The sequence below is a fragment of the Drosophila suzukii genome, chromosome 3 (genome assembly GCF_043229965.1).
Source record: "Drosophila suzukii chromosome 3, CBGP_Dsuzu_IsoJpt1.0, whole genome shotgun sequence".
Taxonomy (NCBI): Eukaryota; Metazoa; Arthropoda; class Insecta; order Diptera; family Drosophilidae; genus Drosophila; species Drosophila suzukii.
Genome location: NC_092082.1, coordinates 81853235 through 81869620, shown reverse-complemented (window position 1 = coordinate 81869620; position 16386 = coordinate 81853235). Strand labels below are relative to the sequence as shown.

Genomic DNA, 16386 nt, shown 5'->3' with positions numbered 1-16386 from the left:
TATTTCATAAACTGTATACTCATGTCCATACATTTGTTCAGACCAAACATTATACATTTTTAAAAACAAATTTATATACATTAAAGTAAATTGACATATGTACATATGTATGTACGTATGTAAATGGGCAGAACAAAAACGAAGGCGCTAAGATAATTCTTGGCGGTTTTTTTTTGTTCTATCCTACACACATTCTTTCGTTTTTGCTTTGATCAATGACTCTTCTTCTTGATCACTAAACGACGCGTGCCATTGAAAAGTTGCAGCCGAAGAAGTTGGACGTGTCGGGCCTTTATTAAAGCGAAGTCGGCATAAAAATATAATATTCAATGTGTGTATCAAAGCCAAAAAGGACAATTGATCGCGCTATCAAAAAATCTATTTAAATAAATAAGTGTGTATGTGGGCAGCAACATTCAAAGCCATAAAGGACATATGTACATACATATATCGCGGCTTGTCTTTTTCTTTGAACTGTACTCGGCCATACATACATATGTACATATGTACAATTGATTCCGCTTCTTCAACACAGCACGACGCTTGCCATTTCATAATTGCAGCCAAAGAAGTGGGACGTGTCGGAGCTTTGTTAAAGTGATAGCCTAAATAGCCTAAACATAAATAAATACATACAAAGTCAAATTTAAATTATCAAATTTTTCCACCCGTACTTCGTTTTCGTAGAATCCAACAAGTTAGCGCGCGCGGTCACACGCATACATATACATACATATGCACGCAGTGGATAAAAAGAAATCTAACCAAAGTGAAGTTTGTATTAATTGTAAAGTGGCTTAAATTTTTCGGTTCTCAGAAACGTATGTACATATGTATGTACATTCAAGTGCAGCTACACACACATACATACATATACCACAGCGTGCGTTTACCGTTGCTTGGTCGCCAACAAAGTTGAGCGTGCCCTGGCGAACACACACATGTACATTTGCTGTAACACATCTACACACATCAGCGTGCTTTTACCGTTCCTGGCAAAGTCATAGGTAAGTAAAAAACGTAGAAATAAATACATTTTTAAAAGTAAGAATACGGCAAAGTAGGTTTTAAATTAAATAATACATTTTTTCTATATCATTCCTCGCAGTGGCAAACAAATACATTCTCGAACCAACATACATATATGCCAAATATACAAATTCCAGAACGAAGCATATAAAACTGTATAAAATATTGGAGGTTCCTGTTGAGAATAAAACCCATACTCGGCGTAAGGATGTGAAAACTTTCGATGGAGCTGAGCTTTTGAAAGCATGGCCAAAATATGCTGATTCGCGGGCGCCGGAATTGGTAATTTATAATTTTAGTCAGACTACATTCGGATTTTGTCTTTTTATTTATTTTTTTTGTGCTCTTTTGTTGTTTTCTTTCAGGTCCAAATCTTTAACCATTCATATTTTGATTGATCTCTTTAAAACGAAATCTATAATTTTCTTTTTTATCTTACTATTTATTTCGCAGAAAACTTACAAAACTAATTAGTGTTTAGCTATTAAGATTGGTAATACTCTAAGATTGTTTAAAGTACTTTCTTTCGTTTATGAATTGACAACTGTGTATGTAGCGTGTAATGCTATAGAAGTTAAAACATGCAACCATTTGCAGGCATATGAATGTGGAATAATTAAAAATGTATTAGTTCTTAAAAAACATTGAAGAGTTTTCAAGCCATCCAATGCACATGTATGTATGATGTAAATGCTAAAAAATATGTTTTATACAAATCTCTTTAAAATAAATATAAGTGTAACTGTATTATTTGTACCTTCCAGCAACCCGTTATGAAAAATAAATGTTTAAATAAAATCGAAAAAACAGAAATAAAATTTGTGTACTAATTTTTTTTAGTGTACCAAAAATATTTGAATACTTATCATATTTAATATTATGATTGGCATATTTTGAATAAATATGTCTAGTATTGAATCTTAATACGACTTATATTGAATTTTAATATTTCGGTTATTCATTTAACTATTAAAATTTTAGAATTTAATATGGTTTCTATTTATATTAAACACGTGTACTATTTAATTCAAATTTTAAAAATTTAAAATCAAATAGTCATAATATTAAATAGAAATATGCATTGTATTTAATTTAAATATGGCTTATATTTAACTTAAATATTTAAAATATTAAAATCTATTCCGAAAATATTTAAATTTAATATGGAAAAAAAGGTTAATATGCGCATATTGAAATTTAATAAAAACCGCAATGGATGAAAATCAAAGCGAAAAATATTTGGGTTGAATATGAAATATTTGGATTTACTACGTTTTTTTTATCAGTGCACAAAAAAAAGGGAGAAATATATTTATACACATATTGATATATTTTATTCGCAAAGGTAAATAAATCCACATAAAGGCAATGTGTAAGTTGCACGTTGGCCGTGTGTGCGAGTGAGTGTCTGCGAGCAATAAACAAATACAATTTTATTATTTATTATTTATGTATTCATGGCCATTAAACGGATATCCGTGGCCATGGCGCATTAAATTGCACTGCCACCGCACTCACCGTCTACATCACCCCTTACCTTTTCATGACTTACAAAGACTCATCCCCATTTTCAATCCATAAAGCGGATCACGTGCGTCGTCATGGAGACAGATTTAATGCACTTTCAGTTCATAGATAGAGTGATTGCCGATAAGAAGCTTCCAGGTTTCGAGCAACATGTCGAAAATAAGCTTAATTAAAAGAAAAACTGGGCATTAAAATATATTTTATAACAACTGCGATAATTTTTTTAAGCCGAATTTGAATTGATGTGTGTGCGAAATTGTTAAAAAGTATTATTTTGTATCTTAAATTTTACCTCGGAAATTTAATTTTTATTGTAAATCCGGGAATACCCAAACGATTAATGCGCTTGAAGTTCTCTAATTAATATTTACCCACAACTTAATACCACCTGAGGCATGTGATAAGCTTCCGTTGGGCCATAAGAATTTTGTTATCTGATGAGAAATCGCTTGCCTGGCTGCGAAACAAATTTAAGGAAGTATCAATTGTTGGGGATAAGGATCCAGCGCTTGCTGGCACTTTCCCCATCTTCCCCGCTTGTGGTTGGCGGTTTTAGTTGACTTGGCACTGAAAGTCTGTCTTTTGCTATCAATATGTAATCAATGCTTTCAAATAACTTTGCCATTCGCAGCAAGGCTTTTGTTTAGTACAAATCAGGAGACGGAGCACCGACGCTTGGAGTTGGGTAATGGCATCACCTAAGCCACCAAGCCATGCGAAACAATGGGGGACTTGTGAGTGGAATGCGGATGGTATGGAGTGATAAGGATGGGATATCTATAGTAGAGAGTTTGGAACAGGGACTCGGAGATGGCGTGTGTCGCCTGCCTGGGGCGCACAAAAGGGATTTCAATAATACGCGCACAATCTGTGCTGAAAGCTTAAACAATAAAAGTGAAAATTCCGTTAGAGCCGGTAGAAGGCAAGGGATAAGAATATTGTTGGGATGTGAGATCTCCATACTAGGGATATTGGTAAATCTGATATCGAAAGAAATTATTTTATAAAGTTAGGACTCGCTCGTTTACTATTAAATTTAAATTCAATATCCTAAAAGTGAAGAGCGGAAGTGTAAAATTCTTGATCTTTTCTATGATGCTATAATTCCCAACCAGTTCTGGGCAAAGAAAAACTATTAAAAATTGTATAAATGGTTTACTATTAAAATTACATTCCGTATCCTAAAAGTGAAAATCCCAACCAGTTCTGTCAAATACTACGCTGATTTTAAAACATTGCTGATCTTCTTTTGGGCTGGTAATTTTTTTCAAGTGTATTTTGAATTACCCCAAGCCAAGTCACGGGTCTCACGAACTTGAATCCTGTTCATCGCTAAGAGAACTTAAAGTTGCGGTTGAAGGGAACAGGACAATGCGACATTTGTAGCCGTGTATTCGAGTATCCCTGCAATCGAGTCCCCTAGTATCTTCCATGTTGCCAGCCATAGACAATGCAGATTAGCCCCGAAAAGGGGATTCACCGCCCACACACACACTCTTGAGACCTTCTCGTGAGAGACAAAAGCACTCGGCTGGGATTTTAATGAATAACAACATGAAGAAGTGCGGACTGGGTCCTCGGAGTAGGATCCGGCAAGGCATCCACATCAATTACATTGCGGTTGGATGTTGGCTGTTAGCTGTTGGCTGCCATTGCCAGGGACACTCTCCCAATCTCACAAAATCAGAATCAGAAGCACAATCACAATCGAGTGCCAGGAGCACGTTCGCATATGAATATGAAATGCAGAAGCACATGGTTGCGGCCATATCGATGAAAATCAATTCCACTGTCATTTGGGAATCTCTCAATTGGTCGAAGCAGCTGAGAAAGTTCTGTGTTTGTGGCACTGAATTGTCAATATCAGCTCAAGTTGATTTTGCTCCATTATCTGTGCAATTTGGAACACGAATCGACGACTGCTGCAACTGTCGGTTTCGATCCAAAATACCTTTTTGACCTCTTCGCCTGCGGCTTATTGGCCAAATTAGTTTTGCCTGATTGCAAATTGTACATGGAGGCAGCTCTTCGCCTCGTTCTCCTTTGACAGGACGTAAATTCAATGTCCTGGCACAATAAGTTATATGGCTTGGGTCCTACGTTTTAAACCCGGTTATTCTCGTAACTGAACCAAAACCCCCCTCCACCCTGTTGATTTATGTTTATGGGCTTGGCAAATATTTGCGCCACTTCAAAAGCATTATGATGATTATTAGCATTGTTTGCCATCGTAGTAAAACTGTCATACGTGTCTGGCTGACTGTTGGCCCAACATTTGCAGTCGAACAATATAGAAAAAAGAGAGCATCGCTTCGACTGTAGCTATATCTATAAATGTAGCTGTAACGGACAAACGTGAAACGTGACCGACGTGATGTTTATGCGAAAACATTCCCCCCATCATGTGAATAAGTGCGATTGCTAGTGTGAGCCCTGGCATTAGCATCCGGCATCGGGATATATACTCACATATCAGCATATATCTGCACAGGCACATGCACATCATCAACGAATTCCGCTTGGCCCAAAAACGGGGCATCGACTAATCTCCGAAAGTAAGGCGCTGCTTTTGGGGATAGCATTCCGTTTAAAGTGAGCTCGAATCGAAGGCAACGGGTCTGGCATTGCCTGCTGAAAGGATCCAAAACCCCAAGGAAATTGATGCTCAAGCACTGAAAAAAATAAGAACTGGGTTGTATTTCGTCAAAAATGCGAAAAATATGCTTCAGGTTCAAACAAAACAAATGTTTTTCTACCAATTCTTGTTCACTTTTAATCTTAAGAAAGGTTTGAAATATTCTTTCCTAAAAGTAGTATCTGAATTTTGTTTAAGAACCTATCTGTCAATTAAAATGTATACGTAGTTCAATACACTCGAATTTCTTACAGAACTGATTAGTTATTTCTGATTAATTTTAAAAAATTGTTTAACATTATTTGTATTATAATGTGATAGAATAGTATATTTAGCACATGAAATTTGGTATAGAATCTTAGTATGCTTAAAGCATTCGATTTCCACACTTTTAGAGTATCCCTTAAATTTCTTTCAGAATTTTTTCCCAGTGTCCTTATGTTTGGCATACCACCGGCAGGCAGTGTCTGGTCCTTGAGCCAAAAGTCGCACTACCCAGAAGACAACTGCGTGACAATGCCCCGGCTCCAATTCGGGCCCAAAGTAGAAGTGGCTGGAAAACTTTGCTCACCCCCTTGAAAAGGGGGTAGCTCCTGCGGAACTTGTCGCGCATATGGCTGCACCTACAAGGACAACGAAAACGACACGGCGGCACAAGTGAGCAGGAATCGCACCCTTGCCGCCAACGACGCCAACGCCGCCACCGCCATTTTCAGTGTAAATATTTAAACAATAATAAGTTGGCGGAAAAACGTGGGGAAAACTCTTATGTTGCCAGCGCGGCAAAGTGAGGCAAACTTTTGTTATCTTTTCACCATGAAAATAGCACGAAATTGAACAGGAAAACGCCGGCGGAAAGAGTTGGATGGGAGTTGCAAGGTGGGTGGTGGCCAGGTGAGCCAGGTGATCCGGGTGACAGGTGGCATGGGAGACTGTACATCGACGGGTTTTCGACAGAAAGACAGACAGACAGTAGGAAAGTCGGGCTGAAAGCATTGCACGTGCACTAATCATCACGGATGGCGGGCACACGGGGACTGTGGCTGGTGTATCGCCTTTCATGTTTTCAATTAGCGTTAATGTCAGTGCAGCGCCCGATGAGCTGGATCGGGGACCGAAAACTATAGTATCTCCATTGGCCAATGTTTGCGTTCTGACAACGAACCCAACCCCCATACCAAATAAAGGCTTGTTAGCGTACGCGCAGACAAAAGAATATCATATCACCATGCCCAGAAATTTATGTTAGATGAGCACTGGAGTTTTGGGTTCCTGGAAAGTTTAAACAGCTTGGTTGGAGTTCCGTGTTTTTTTCGAAAAGTGCCACTAAAGTTGTAGATAGGGTAAAGTTTATAACATATATTAAATAAGATATAATAAAATTAACCATGGACTTATAAAACTAAAGGCAGTTAAGTTTCAAATTATATATTAACATATCTTGGTAAGAAAAAGAGGTAGTTCAACTGAAAGCTGTTCGAGACATCCTCAATACCAGCTTTGAAAACTTCCGACTCAAGTTAACTACAACTCGAAATTAATTTCCGACAGTTTCAATCCATCATTTACGTTCCCCACAAAACCAACCTCTTTATTCATACCATAACTGCTCTATAAATATTATCAGGGAAAAGTCTTGCCTTTACCCCGAAAATGTCATTTGCATAACCGTCAATCATACGCCACGTATGGTGGCTCTTGGTGTTCCACCTTGTTTGTTTCTGCCTCACTGGGTGTGCACACACACAGGATGCACAACCGCCAGGACCACCAGAACCACCGGCACCACCAGAGAACCCTAACCCACCATATGTTCGATGGCATTGGAAATTTTGCTTCTCGATTTGCGTTTGCGTTTTATTTCCAAATTGAATTTCAACACTGATTATATATTTTTTTTCTTCCTTCTTTGCCGAGCAGAGCACATTGAATATGGTGGGTACTGGGGATCCTGCGGATACTGGGGTTCCGAATCCTGGAAATGCATTGATTGGGGGCGGGGTCCCCTGTTGTTTGCGCCATCCGGTTGCCGGGGGTGCATAAATAAGCGCCACTCAATTATGCAGACTGTGGGCGAAGCAGCTATAATCCTTTATCCTTCTTACCTGCGACGTGTCGATTTGATTTGCTTTGCAATTTATTTTTGAATTGCGCTGACAAGGACACACATCGCACACATACCATACAGCATATGTCGTATTTATATAATGTTTTCTTTGACAAAACGCTTTATAAGCTTTATGTAGTGGGGGCGTTGTATGGATAAAAACACCATTTCCTCTCACTAACATTTTTTTTTTGCAATGTATTTTCAAATCTTACATATTTACCTTTGCACTCGAGTAGCTTGGCTTTCATTTCAAAAGGATCTTTATTGGGGATTTTTCATTTGCCGTAAATTGAGCTCGCAATTAGCTGCTTGATAAGAAAATGCTTCTTTTTTTTGGGTGTTTTAGCTTTTCCTGCGTCGTCATTAGCAGGAATTTAAAACCTTTTTTTTTGCCGATGGAAAAGGTTTGGGTCAATGCAAATATTTCATTTGAAGTGACATAGCGTTGGATATTTGTCTGAATTTCTCTCCACCGACGACGACTGAGGAGGGCATTTAAATGTGGCCCATTACATTTTATATTGCCATTTGCCTTTGAGGTTTGTGTGTTACATTTAATTGCGAATTTCTGTTGAAAAAGTTGCCCGGCCACTTTACCCGCTCGATTTTCTTCCTTCATTTTGTACGGCTTCAAATGCTCAACTCATTAAAAAGTGAAACAAAAATGGCTCCAATGAGGGTGGTATGTTAGTCTATTTACCCGACACTGCAGTAATTTTCCAGCAATAATTTTTTTTAAATACGGACATATGCAAAGGGACAGTGTTACGCACTCCCATTGGTTTTATAAATATTTAATGACCTCACCACAAAAATTGATTGACATTTGATTTAAATGTTTGATGTGCTCAAGCGTTGACATTGCGACAGGCCAATTATATGTATTAATTACATTTTTACTGCTGTCCATTCAATGCAGAAATTAATTTAAATGAAGCCAGCAGACAAATAAGAACAAAAAAATACACCATGGCTGACTTGAAGTGTAATTAAAACTTGATAAAATTATTTTAAAAATGGAAAATAGCACTTCGGGCGGTTGAAAAAATGCATGCCAATGAGCGTGATGATCGCACTGATGACGGTTGAAATTCGTGGGGGCGAAAGAAAAATGTCCTTGGCCACTCAAGTTGATGGAAAAATGTCAGCAACAGTTGGAGCCGCTAGTTGAAAATGAAAATGTGAACGCTTTCACTGCCTTAACTGCGAATCAAATTAAAATTGCGAACAAAAAACTCAGCTCCTTTTTTTTACTTTTACATATAAGCTTATGCCATAATGTGTATATAGGGCGATTTTCAATTAAGTTGGCAATTGTTGGCCAAGTAAGGAGGCCCGGCCAGCGGTACTACATATATGCTTCTCATATCGGGAATCAGCATATTTGCTGGACGTGGCTTTAACCGCCTGGCCGCACATAATTAGTGTCATTGGCAGCGATGCCAGCAAATATCCCTGGCCATATATATACCATATAGCTAAAGGTAATTTCGAGGCCCACGGCAAAGACAATTGCACTTTTGATAAATTGCGGCCTGGCAGCAACAGCTGCTGATCTTATTACCGATGTCGTTAATGAAATATTTCCCAGGACATTGCGCGTGGGTCCTGCGAATAAGTATGTGTGTCAGCGTCAAGTATTAATACGGCATATTGCGTATACGCACAGTTAACAACTGAACTGTGTCAAGGCTGAAAGTGAATGGCAAACAGAAGTGACAAAAATGAATTAAAAGGCAGTATGAACTGCAAGTAATAACCAAATATTAGTAGGTATACTTAACACTTGTGCGTTAAAAAGATTTTCATTTGAAAATGTAATATTACTGAGTAATACTTACCAATTATATGCATTTTAAATGTAAAATTCACTTGAATTCGTAGGACCTTTATATATATAAATATTTACAAGTTAATGTAAAAGGCCTTGAATTGAATTATTAAAATCCTCTTAAAAGTACAAGTTATAAAATTACATAATACCTGCAATATTTTCTTACCTTTTCAAGTTGATAAATTTAAAATAAATGTTATTTTATATTTTTTAGATTATTAGCTTTATTTGACATGCAACTAAGAGTATTGAATTTCGCGATCGTAGTTAGTTTGTCGTCGCCCAAAGTAAGCAACAGCTTTTGTGTGGTTTGTGGCTGACCAATCTTCCCCGGAAAACTACTTTTTACCTATTAGTCGCTTCTCCTTTCATTTTCCATTTTCCTCTTTGTGTTTCCTGCAGTTTTCTGAATTTTTTACCCCAAAAAGCATTGGCAATAAATCGAATTGGAGAGCAGGGGTGGCGGATTTTCGGGGTGGTTAACCCAAATGGCAACAAATTAGAGCTCGAAATGTTTTTTTCAGCGTTGTTCTAATTCTTCGCCTCGCTGCCGGTTGAAAAATCGAAATCACTCTCACTGCCAACGCCGCCCACCGTGGGGGGCGTGGTCGGGGAGGCTGTGGATGGTGTAGGAGGAGGTCCTGGATTTGGATTTGGGGCCTGGGTCGGTTTCGCGCTTGAGCTATCATCCGTTTCGCTGCTGTCAACGAAATTAACGCGCTTCTTCTTCTTCAGCTGCTGCTGCTGCGCATCATTAGGCGCCGCTTGTTTGTCTGTTGTGGAGAGTATCGATGTGGGTTTGAGGGGCTTACTGGTGGCCAGTGGTTCCGGTGGGGCAGCTGGCATCTCAGCCACTTCCGGTGGGGGTTCTGCTGGTTCTCCACCTTCAGGAACCACTGGATAGGCTTCCTGTTGCAGCTGCTGCAGTTGCTCCTGTCCTGGTAGTGGCTCCTCCTGTTGCTGCTGCTGCTCCTGTTGCTGTTCATACCCACTATAGTCGTAGTTCTGCACCCCATTGCCATCGTACTCCTGGCCAGCATAGCCACCATCGGTGGCATATTGAGCTGCATTCGGATCGGCTATATACTGGCCTGTTGCCTCATCGTATATATAGCCCGGATAGGCGTTGGGATCATAGCCGGCCCCATATTGTCCCGCCTCGTAGTTGCCGTAATCAATATTGGAGTACTCTTGCGGCAGGACGTCGCCACTGGCATCCACAAGCGTAGTTCCGGTAACTTCTGATGCTATTGCATCAGGAACAGGTGCATCCCCCACCGTATCCTGTGCCGGTAGCCCATATGCCTGCTGCTGATAGTCTGTGGGATTTCCGATTTCGCTGTAAAGCGGCTCCACTTTTGCGTTTGGCTGCAGATTGGCGGAATCGATGCTGGCATAGATGGGCTCACTGGCCTCGCCATAACTGCTGGTCTCGTATTGCCCGTAACCGGAGGCCTCCGGCTCCAACTGCTGTTGTTGATGTTCCGCCTCCACCTGGAGTTCCTCTGGCGATGTGTTCGCTACCAAATTCTCGAAAAATCCCTGCGTTGGTGGGGCTGCCAGTTCGACTCCTCCGGCTCCTGTTTTTCCTCCTGTCAAACGCTCCCCGTAAATGGCATTTTCAATATTCTCTATCGACACACCGGTTTTGGTTTCCTGCTGGCTGCTTGGCGGCGACAATTGATTACCCCTTGCCAGCTGCTCATCAACCGCAGCCGCCGCTCTTTCGAGGGCCGCCCGACTGGCTTTGACTTCGTCCAGCAAATCGTTGCTGATGCCAACTTGGCCACCAACCGCTGATCCTTCGCCAGGACGCACGTTTAAGTGGCGTTTGTCTTCGTGGATAGGGTTTGGTTGGGGCTTGGGTTGGTGCTTGGCTTTGCCATCCTGCCAGGAGGGCGACTCATCGATTTTCAGCTCACCAAAGTATGCTTCAAAGTCGTGCGATGGCTGATGTTGCTGCTGCGCCTCTTGATGTTGCTGCTGTACCTCTTGATGTTGCTGCTGGCGTATCTGTTCTGGCTGATGTCGCTGCTGGCCCGTCTCATTATGCCCCACCATAGTGGGTGATTTTTCATACTCGACTTTAGTCACGCGTGAATTTGTCCAGGCATCCAGGTCGGTGACTTCCCTCTGCGGTTGCCCACCCACATCCTGGCCAGAACTGGCTCCTCCTGCTCCTCCTGCAGTCGGCAGCTCGGTTAACGTCAGCGAAGGCGACGACGTCTTTGGCAATTTATCAAATGTCAACGAGGATGTGGCCATTGTCGAGGAAGTGCTGCTCAGCTGCCGCGCAGCCTTCTCCTGGCTGGAAACAGTCGATGTGGGTGTCGCAGGTCCTGCTGATGCAGCTGCTGCTGCTCCTGGCGAGGGTATCCCCGCCTGATAATCACCTGTCAAGTGGGGCTGCATGCGCTCCGGTAAATCGGCATTCTCATTATCAAAGGCGCGCAATGTGGCGCGCAAATCGAACAGGTTCGAGGTGCCAAGGGGAGCTGCCCCAGTGCCAGCGCCAAAGAGCTCCGGATAGTAAACAGGATGTCCAGCTGGAATGGGATGCATGGGAGGACCTGCAGCACCTGCTGTGGCAAACTGGGGCGTCAATAGCATGCCCGCCTGCGTGGGCGTGGCCATGGCAAAGGTCCAGGGCTGCGGCGTCGACTGCGGATTGGTCACCACCTGCGGCTGCGGTTGCATCAGGACAGGCACCGGCATCACTCCGCCGGCTCCGTTGGGCACCGCCGATGTCGTCGTCGTTTGCTGGATGCATCGCAATGTTTGATTCTGCACCAATTTCGCAAAGTACATTTGGTATTGCAGCTGATAAAAAGGGGGAAAGGAAAGATGCAGATTAAGGGTTTTGTTCAAGCACTCAAAAAAAAAAAATGATTGAAATTAAAAAAAATTGTTTTAAATTACTTATGAATTTCATAAGTTTCACTAATTTAAATATCAGTTTGAAAATATTAAACATTTTAAAGTGTTCGAACTTCCTAAAAAACATTTTTTTTTAATCGGTGATCAGAAGTTTACCGGCGAAAACTCGCCGTATTCGGGTGTGTCTAATTTAGTAAATATTGTTATTTTGAATAATTTACAGGGTTTCGTTTCTCTTATTTAAATCATAAATCGCAAAACAATTTTTAAAAATTCTGAGTAACATTTTAATAAATGATTTCTTAAATTTCCTAGAGTGACTTACCTTCATCATTTTAAGCCGCTCGCTGCGCTGCGACATGGCAGCCGTTTGCTCGTCGATGCGCTCCAGCATGTGGACCAGCTTCTTGTTGCGCTCGTTGCGTTTGGTCTGCTCCTCGAGGAACTCCTGGTACTTTTGGCGGCTCTTGTGGCGCACCGACTTGTCGCTGGCGAACATACAAATATCCGTATACCTTTATGCGGAATATAGGGGGAGAATGACAAAAGCTACTTACAGCTCGCTGCGCTTCTGCAGGACTTTATCCAACTTGTGCTCCAGCTGTTGGCGATTATCCTCGCTGCGGGAAAAGGGAAATCGAGGAGAAACTCGGGTCAAAGGGCATGCGTATGATTTGTAAGCTGCTGCATATGCATAGGAAAAGCTTAGGAAAAGCTGACAAACACAAATCAATGGACATGGCCTTTGTGTGATTCTACTGCTCGATGCAGGGCATTTGAAATAACCCACAAACAGGGTATCAACGAAAAGCACTCAAACATAAATGCATTGTTAGATGTTCATTTAAAGCTTTTAAAAGGGTATTAAGCATTTTGAGAAATAATATTTTGTTCTATTTGAAAGTCTAGAGCTCAGTTGCATTTGAAGCTAGAACTAGAGCTAGAGAGCAAGAGCAAAAAGGTTTACCTTTTACTTAAAGTGCAAGCATTTGGTTATTTCAATAATTTTAACATTATTTTTAAAGCGAAATTAAAGTTGTAACAACCTTGAAGTTTTAATTGTTGTTATATAACAATGACCTTTAACAATGTGCGCTTTTAGAAAAGGTATTTAATTAATTATATTTGTTTTTGTAAACCTCATTAGTTTTGATTGTCGCTTATAATTCTAAAATAATAACGACATTGAGCCGATTTACTGGGCACATTCAAAATCCATTGTATAATAAATGAAAAATAAACCAATTGAATAATTTAATGATTGGCTTAGTTTTCCTCTGAAATTTTAACAGTGAGGAGATTTTAATTACGTTTAGAAACATTTTTGGTCATAAACATAAATATGATTTTATTTCCCAATAGCTATAGTTATAATTTGATTTAAATTCATATAAATTGGGCTAATATTCTTGATTAGCTCACCTGCGCTGCAGTTTTTCCTGTAGCAACTCCACCTGCAGCTTGTAATTCTCGAGCTCGGCTTGGGGAAACATGGCTTAAAAGGGAAAATATCCTTTATTCCTTTGGCCGGAACCACAGCGAACTTTACCTCTCGACGGCACCGACTCAACTGGCCATATGCAATAATACTACCCGCTATTGACACAGTTTGCTTGCCACGGGGATATTAATTCGACGGTGTGTTCTATTTTTAAGGCAACTTTATTCAAAGAGCCGCATTAAATACACGTTCGTATGGGTGATTGCGATTGGCATTTGTGTTGTTGAGTCGCGTTGTCATGGCTGCCCGGTTTCTTGGCTCTTGGTGGTTCCTTTGCGTATTTATTTTGGTGGTTGCTTGGCATTGCCCAGGGACATTTGGCCCTTATCGATTTCCCTCGTCGCCTGTCGGCTTTCCCAACGTGCCACGCATTGAGGAGCAACTAACTTTCGATTTTTCGCCCCATGAATTTTACATTCCAGTGTCGTTGTTGTTTTTTTCTTCCATTTTGTCGTGCCCTGTGTGGTATACTAATTACACGACCGGCAAGTGGGTCACTTCTTTTTGAACTCCGTCCAGTTTTGTGCTCTGCTCTTGGCTTCGGTTTTCAGTGGGCCCAAAAATCGTGTAGAGTCGTCTGGGGTCACCGGACCCGCACGGCCCAGCCATTTATAATGCATTGCACGGGATTTGCCTGCACGAGTGGGCCCAGCTTCTTCCATTCCTGTTCTGATGAGTGTAAACACATGTTGTTGTCGCACACTCGCACCCGGGCTACACTGAGAAAAAATATCGAGAACATTTTGGTTTTCCATAACTAGAGGTATTCGACTCCGGTTTGGACGTGGGTTACCTATACGAATTTGTGGTTGAATTATCTAATTATTTGCATTAAAAATTTTAAAAGATGGTTCCATTTTTAACCCATTTTCATGTTCGATTTTTCGTAATTTTAAATGGGTTCTAGAACGATACTCCAAAACTCCACTTTCAGATTCCATAACTTAGGTAATTGGAGCCCGATTTGGACGTGGGATACCTCTTTGAATTCGTGGTTGAATTCTCTAATAATCTGCATTTAAATATTCATCTTAAGAAATGATTCAAATTTTAACCCATTTTCATGTTGGATATTTTCTTATTTCCAATGGGTTTTAGAACAATACCCCAAAACTCAACTTCCAGATTCCATAACTTAGGTAATTGGAACCCGAGTTGGACGTGGGATACCTCTTTGAATTTGTGGTTAAATTATCCAATTATCTGCATTTAAATATATACCTTAAGAAATGATCCAAATTTTAACCCATTTTCATGTTGGATATTTTCTTATTTCCAATGGGTTTTAGAACAATACCCCAAAACTCAACTTCCAGATTCCATAACTTAGGTAATTGGGACCCGATTTGGACGTGGGATACCTCTATGAATTTGTGGTTGAATTCTCTAATAATCTACATTTAAATAATTATCTTAAAAAATGGTCCAAATTTTAACCCATTTCCATGTTCGATTTTTCGTTATTTCCATTTGGTTTTATAACGATACCCCAAAACTGAACTTCCAGATTCCATACCTTTAGTAATTGGATTTCGATTTGGACGTGGGATACCTCTTTGAATTTGTGTTTGAATTCTCTAATAATCTGCATTTAAATATTTATCTTAAAAAATTGTCAAAATTTTAACCCATTTTGAATTTTCAATATTTCGAATGGATTTTAGAACGATACCCCAAAACTGAAATATTTCTCCTATAAGATGGTCCAATTTTTAACCCATTTTCATGTGGAACCCATTTGGTTTTAGAACGATACCCCAAAACTCAACTTCCAGATTCCATAACTTTAGTAATTGGATTCCGATTTGGACGTGGGGTACCTCTATGAATTTGTGGTTCAATTCTCTAATAATTTACATTTAAATATTTATCTTTAAAAATGGTCAAAATTTTAACCCATTTCCATGTTCGATTTTTCGTTATTTCCATTTGGTTTTAGAACGATACCCCAAAACTCAGCTTCCAGATTCCATAACTTTAGTAATTGGATTCCGATTTGGACATGGGATACCTCTATGAATTTGTGGTTGAATTCTCTAACAATCTACATTAAAATATTTATTTTTAAAGAGGGACAAAATTATAACCCATTTTCATGTTCGATTTTTCCGTAACTCCAATGGTTTTCGGAACGGGAACCCAAAACGCCACTTCTAGATGACATGTCCAAAATTAATCTGGGCGAAAAGGGTCTTTGAAAACTTTACATTTTACATTTACATTTTACCTGAAATTATTTTTCTCAGTGCAGACCCTACCCCTTGTGCTCGTCCAAGCGTGCGGCACCTGAATGTGAATTAATGGTAGTGGCGTCTATCACTCCCCCGGCCGCAGACAACAGCACAGGACCTCTCGCACACGCTGACATATTCACACGCTCACCACGGTGTCCTGTGTGTCCTGCGAGTGCCGTATGTCCTGCATGTCCTGGCTGCCATCATCAGCGTTCCCAGCGTCAGCAGTGACCACTCCCGTGCTCCTGCTCCTGCCAGGGCCAGCGAAGCCACAGCAACTCCGTGTCCTGCTTGACTTGCTCCTGGCTTTGGCATTGGCTTCGCTCGTCCTGGCTTGGCTCCTCCATGTGCCACATGTATAGTATATGGCTGTGTGCTATATGCCGGCGTTGTCACGGTGTCGTGGTTGCGGGCCGCAATATAAAATTTTTGGTTATTTACATGTAGGGGATAACAAACGGCCGGAGGGCGGGATCCTGTCATATGTGCGGCAGGTTATCTCCGTGGTTCCTCGTTTAAGGACACAGAATGCTGATGGGTCAGCGGGCAAGAGCATGAGTGTTAAAATTCAGGGGCTCTGTTTCAAGAGGGGTGATAGATTTAAATAAACTTTGGTCTCCTCTTAATACAGTTTAAAGT

The 16386-nt window shown here is 40.6% G+C and overlaps 1 protein-coding gene and 2 long non-coding RNA genes across 4 annotated transcripts; 1 reads left to right on the top strand and 2 right to left on the bottom strand.

Moving 5' to 3' along the window:
* Positions 1-234: 234 nt before the first annotated feature.
* On the top strand, positions 235-1704 carry LOC118878842 (uncharacterized). Its single transcript, XR_011604379.1, has 3 exons — positions 235-1007; positions 1109-1311; positions 1395-1704. It is a non-coding gene; the product is annotated as an uncharacterized lncRNA (long non-coding RNA).
* Positions 1705-2336: 632 nt separating this feature from the next.
* Positions 2337-5284, bottom strand: LOC139353197 (uncharacterized). Of its 2 annotated transcripts, none has more exons than XR_011604371.1 (2): positions 5026-5284; positions 2337-2720 (listed from the first exon to the last, which is right to left on the bottom strand). It is a non-coding gene; the product is annotated as an uncharacterized lncRNA (long non-coding RNA). The 2 variants fall into 2 exon arrangements; XR_011604370.1 differs by lacking the exon at positions 5026-5284 and adding an exon at positions 3844-5017.
* A 4047-nt stretch (positions 5285-9331) lies between these two features.
* Positions 9332-13599, bottom strand: LOC108020328 (methylcytosine dioxygenase TET). The gene is made up of 4 exons (XM_036817460.3): positions 13435-13599; positions 12570-12632; positions 12338-12500; positions 9332-11955 (listed from the first exon to the last, which is right to left on the bottom strand). Exons 1-4 carry the CDS (start codon positions 13503-13505, stop codon positions 9667-9669), a joined length of 2586 nt encoding a protein of 861 aa, XP_036673355.3. The 5' UTR covers positions 13506-13599; the 3' UTR covers positions 9332-9666.
* Between the last annotated feature and the right edge of the window lie 2787 nt (positions 13600-16386).

What these genes read in the sequence shown, in the direction of transcription:
- LOC108020328 (XM_036817460.3), bottom strand. Translation starts at nt 13,505, where the DNA reads ATGTTTCCCCAAGCCGAGCTCGAGAATTACAAGCTGCAGGTGGAGTTG. An exon ending in CAGGAAAAACTGCAGCGCAG is followed by an intron (nt 12,633 to 13,434) that starts GTGAGCTAATCA and finishes CTTTTCCCGCAG; the next exon opens with CGAGGATAATCGCCAACAGC. An exon ending in AGCGGCTTAAAATGATGAAG is followed by an intron (nt 11,956 to 12,337) that starts GTAAGTCACTCT and finishes CCTTTTTATCAG; the next exon opens with CTGCAATACCAAATGTACTT.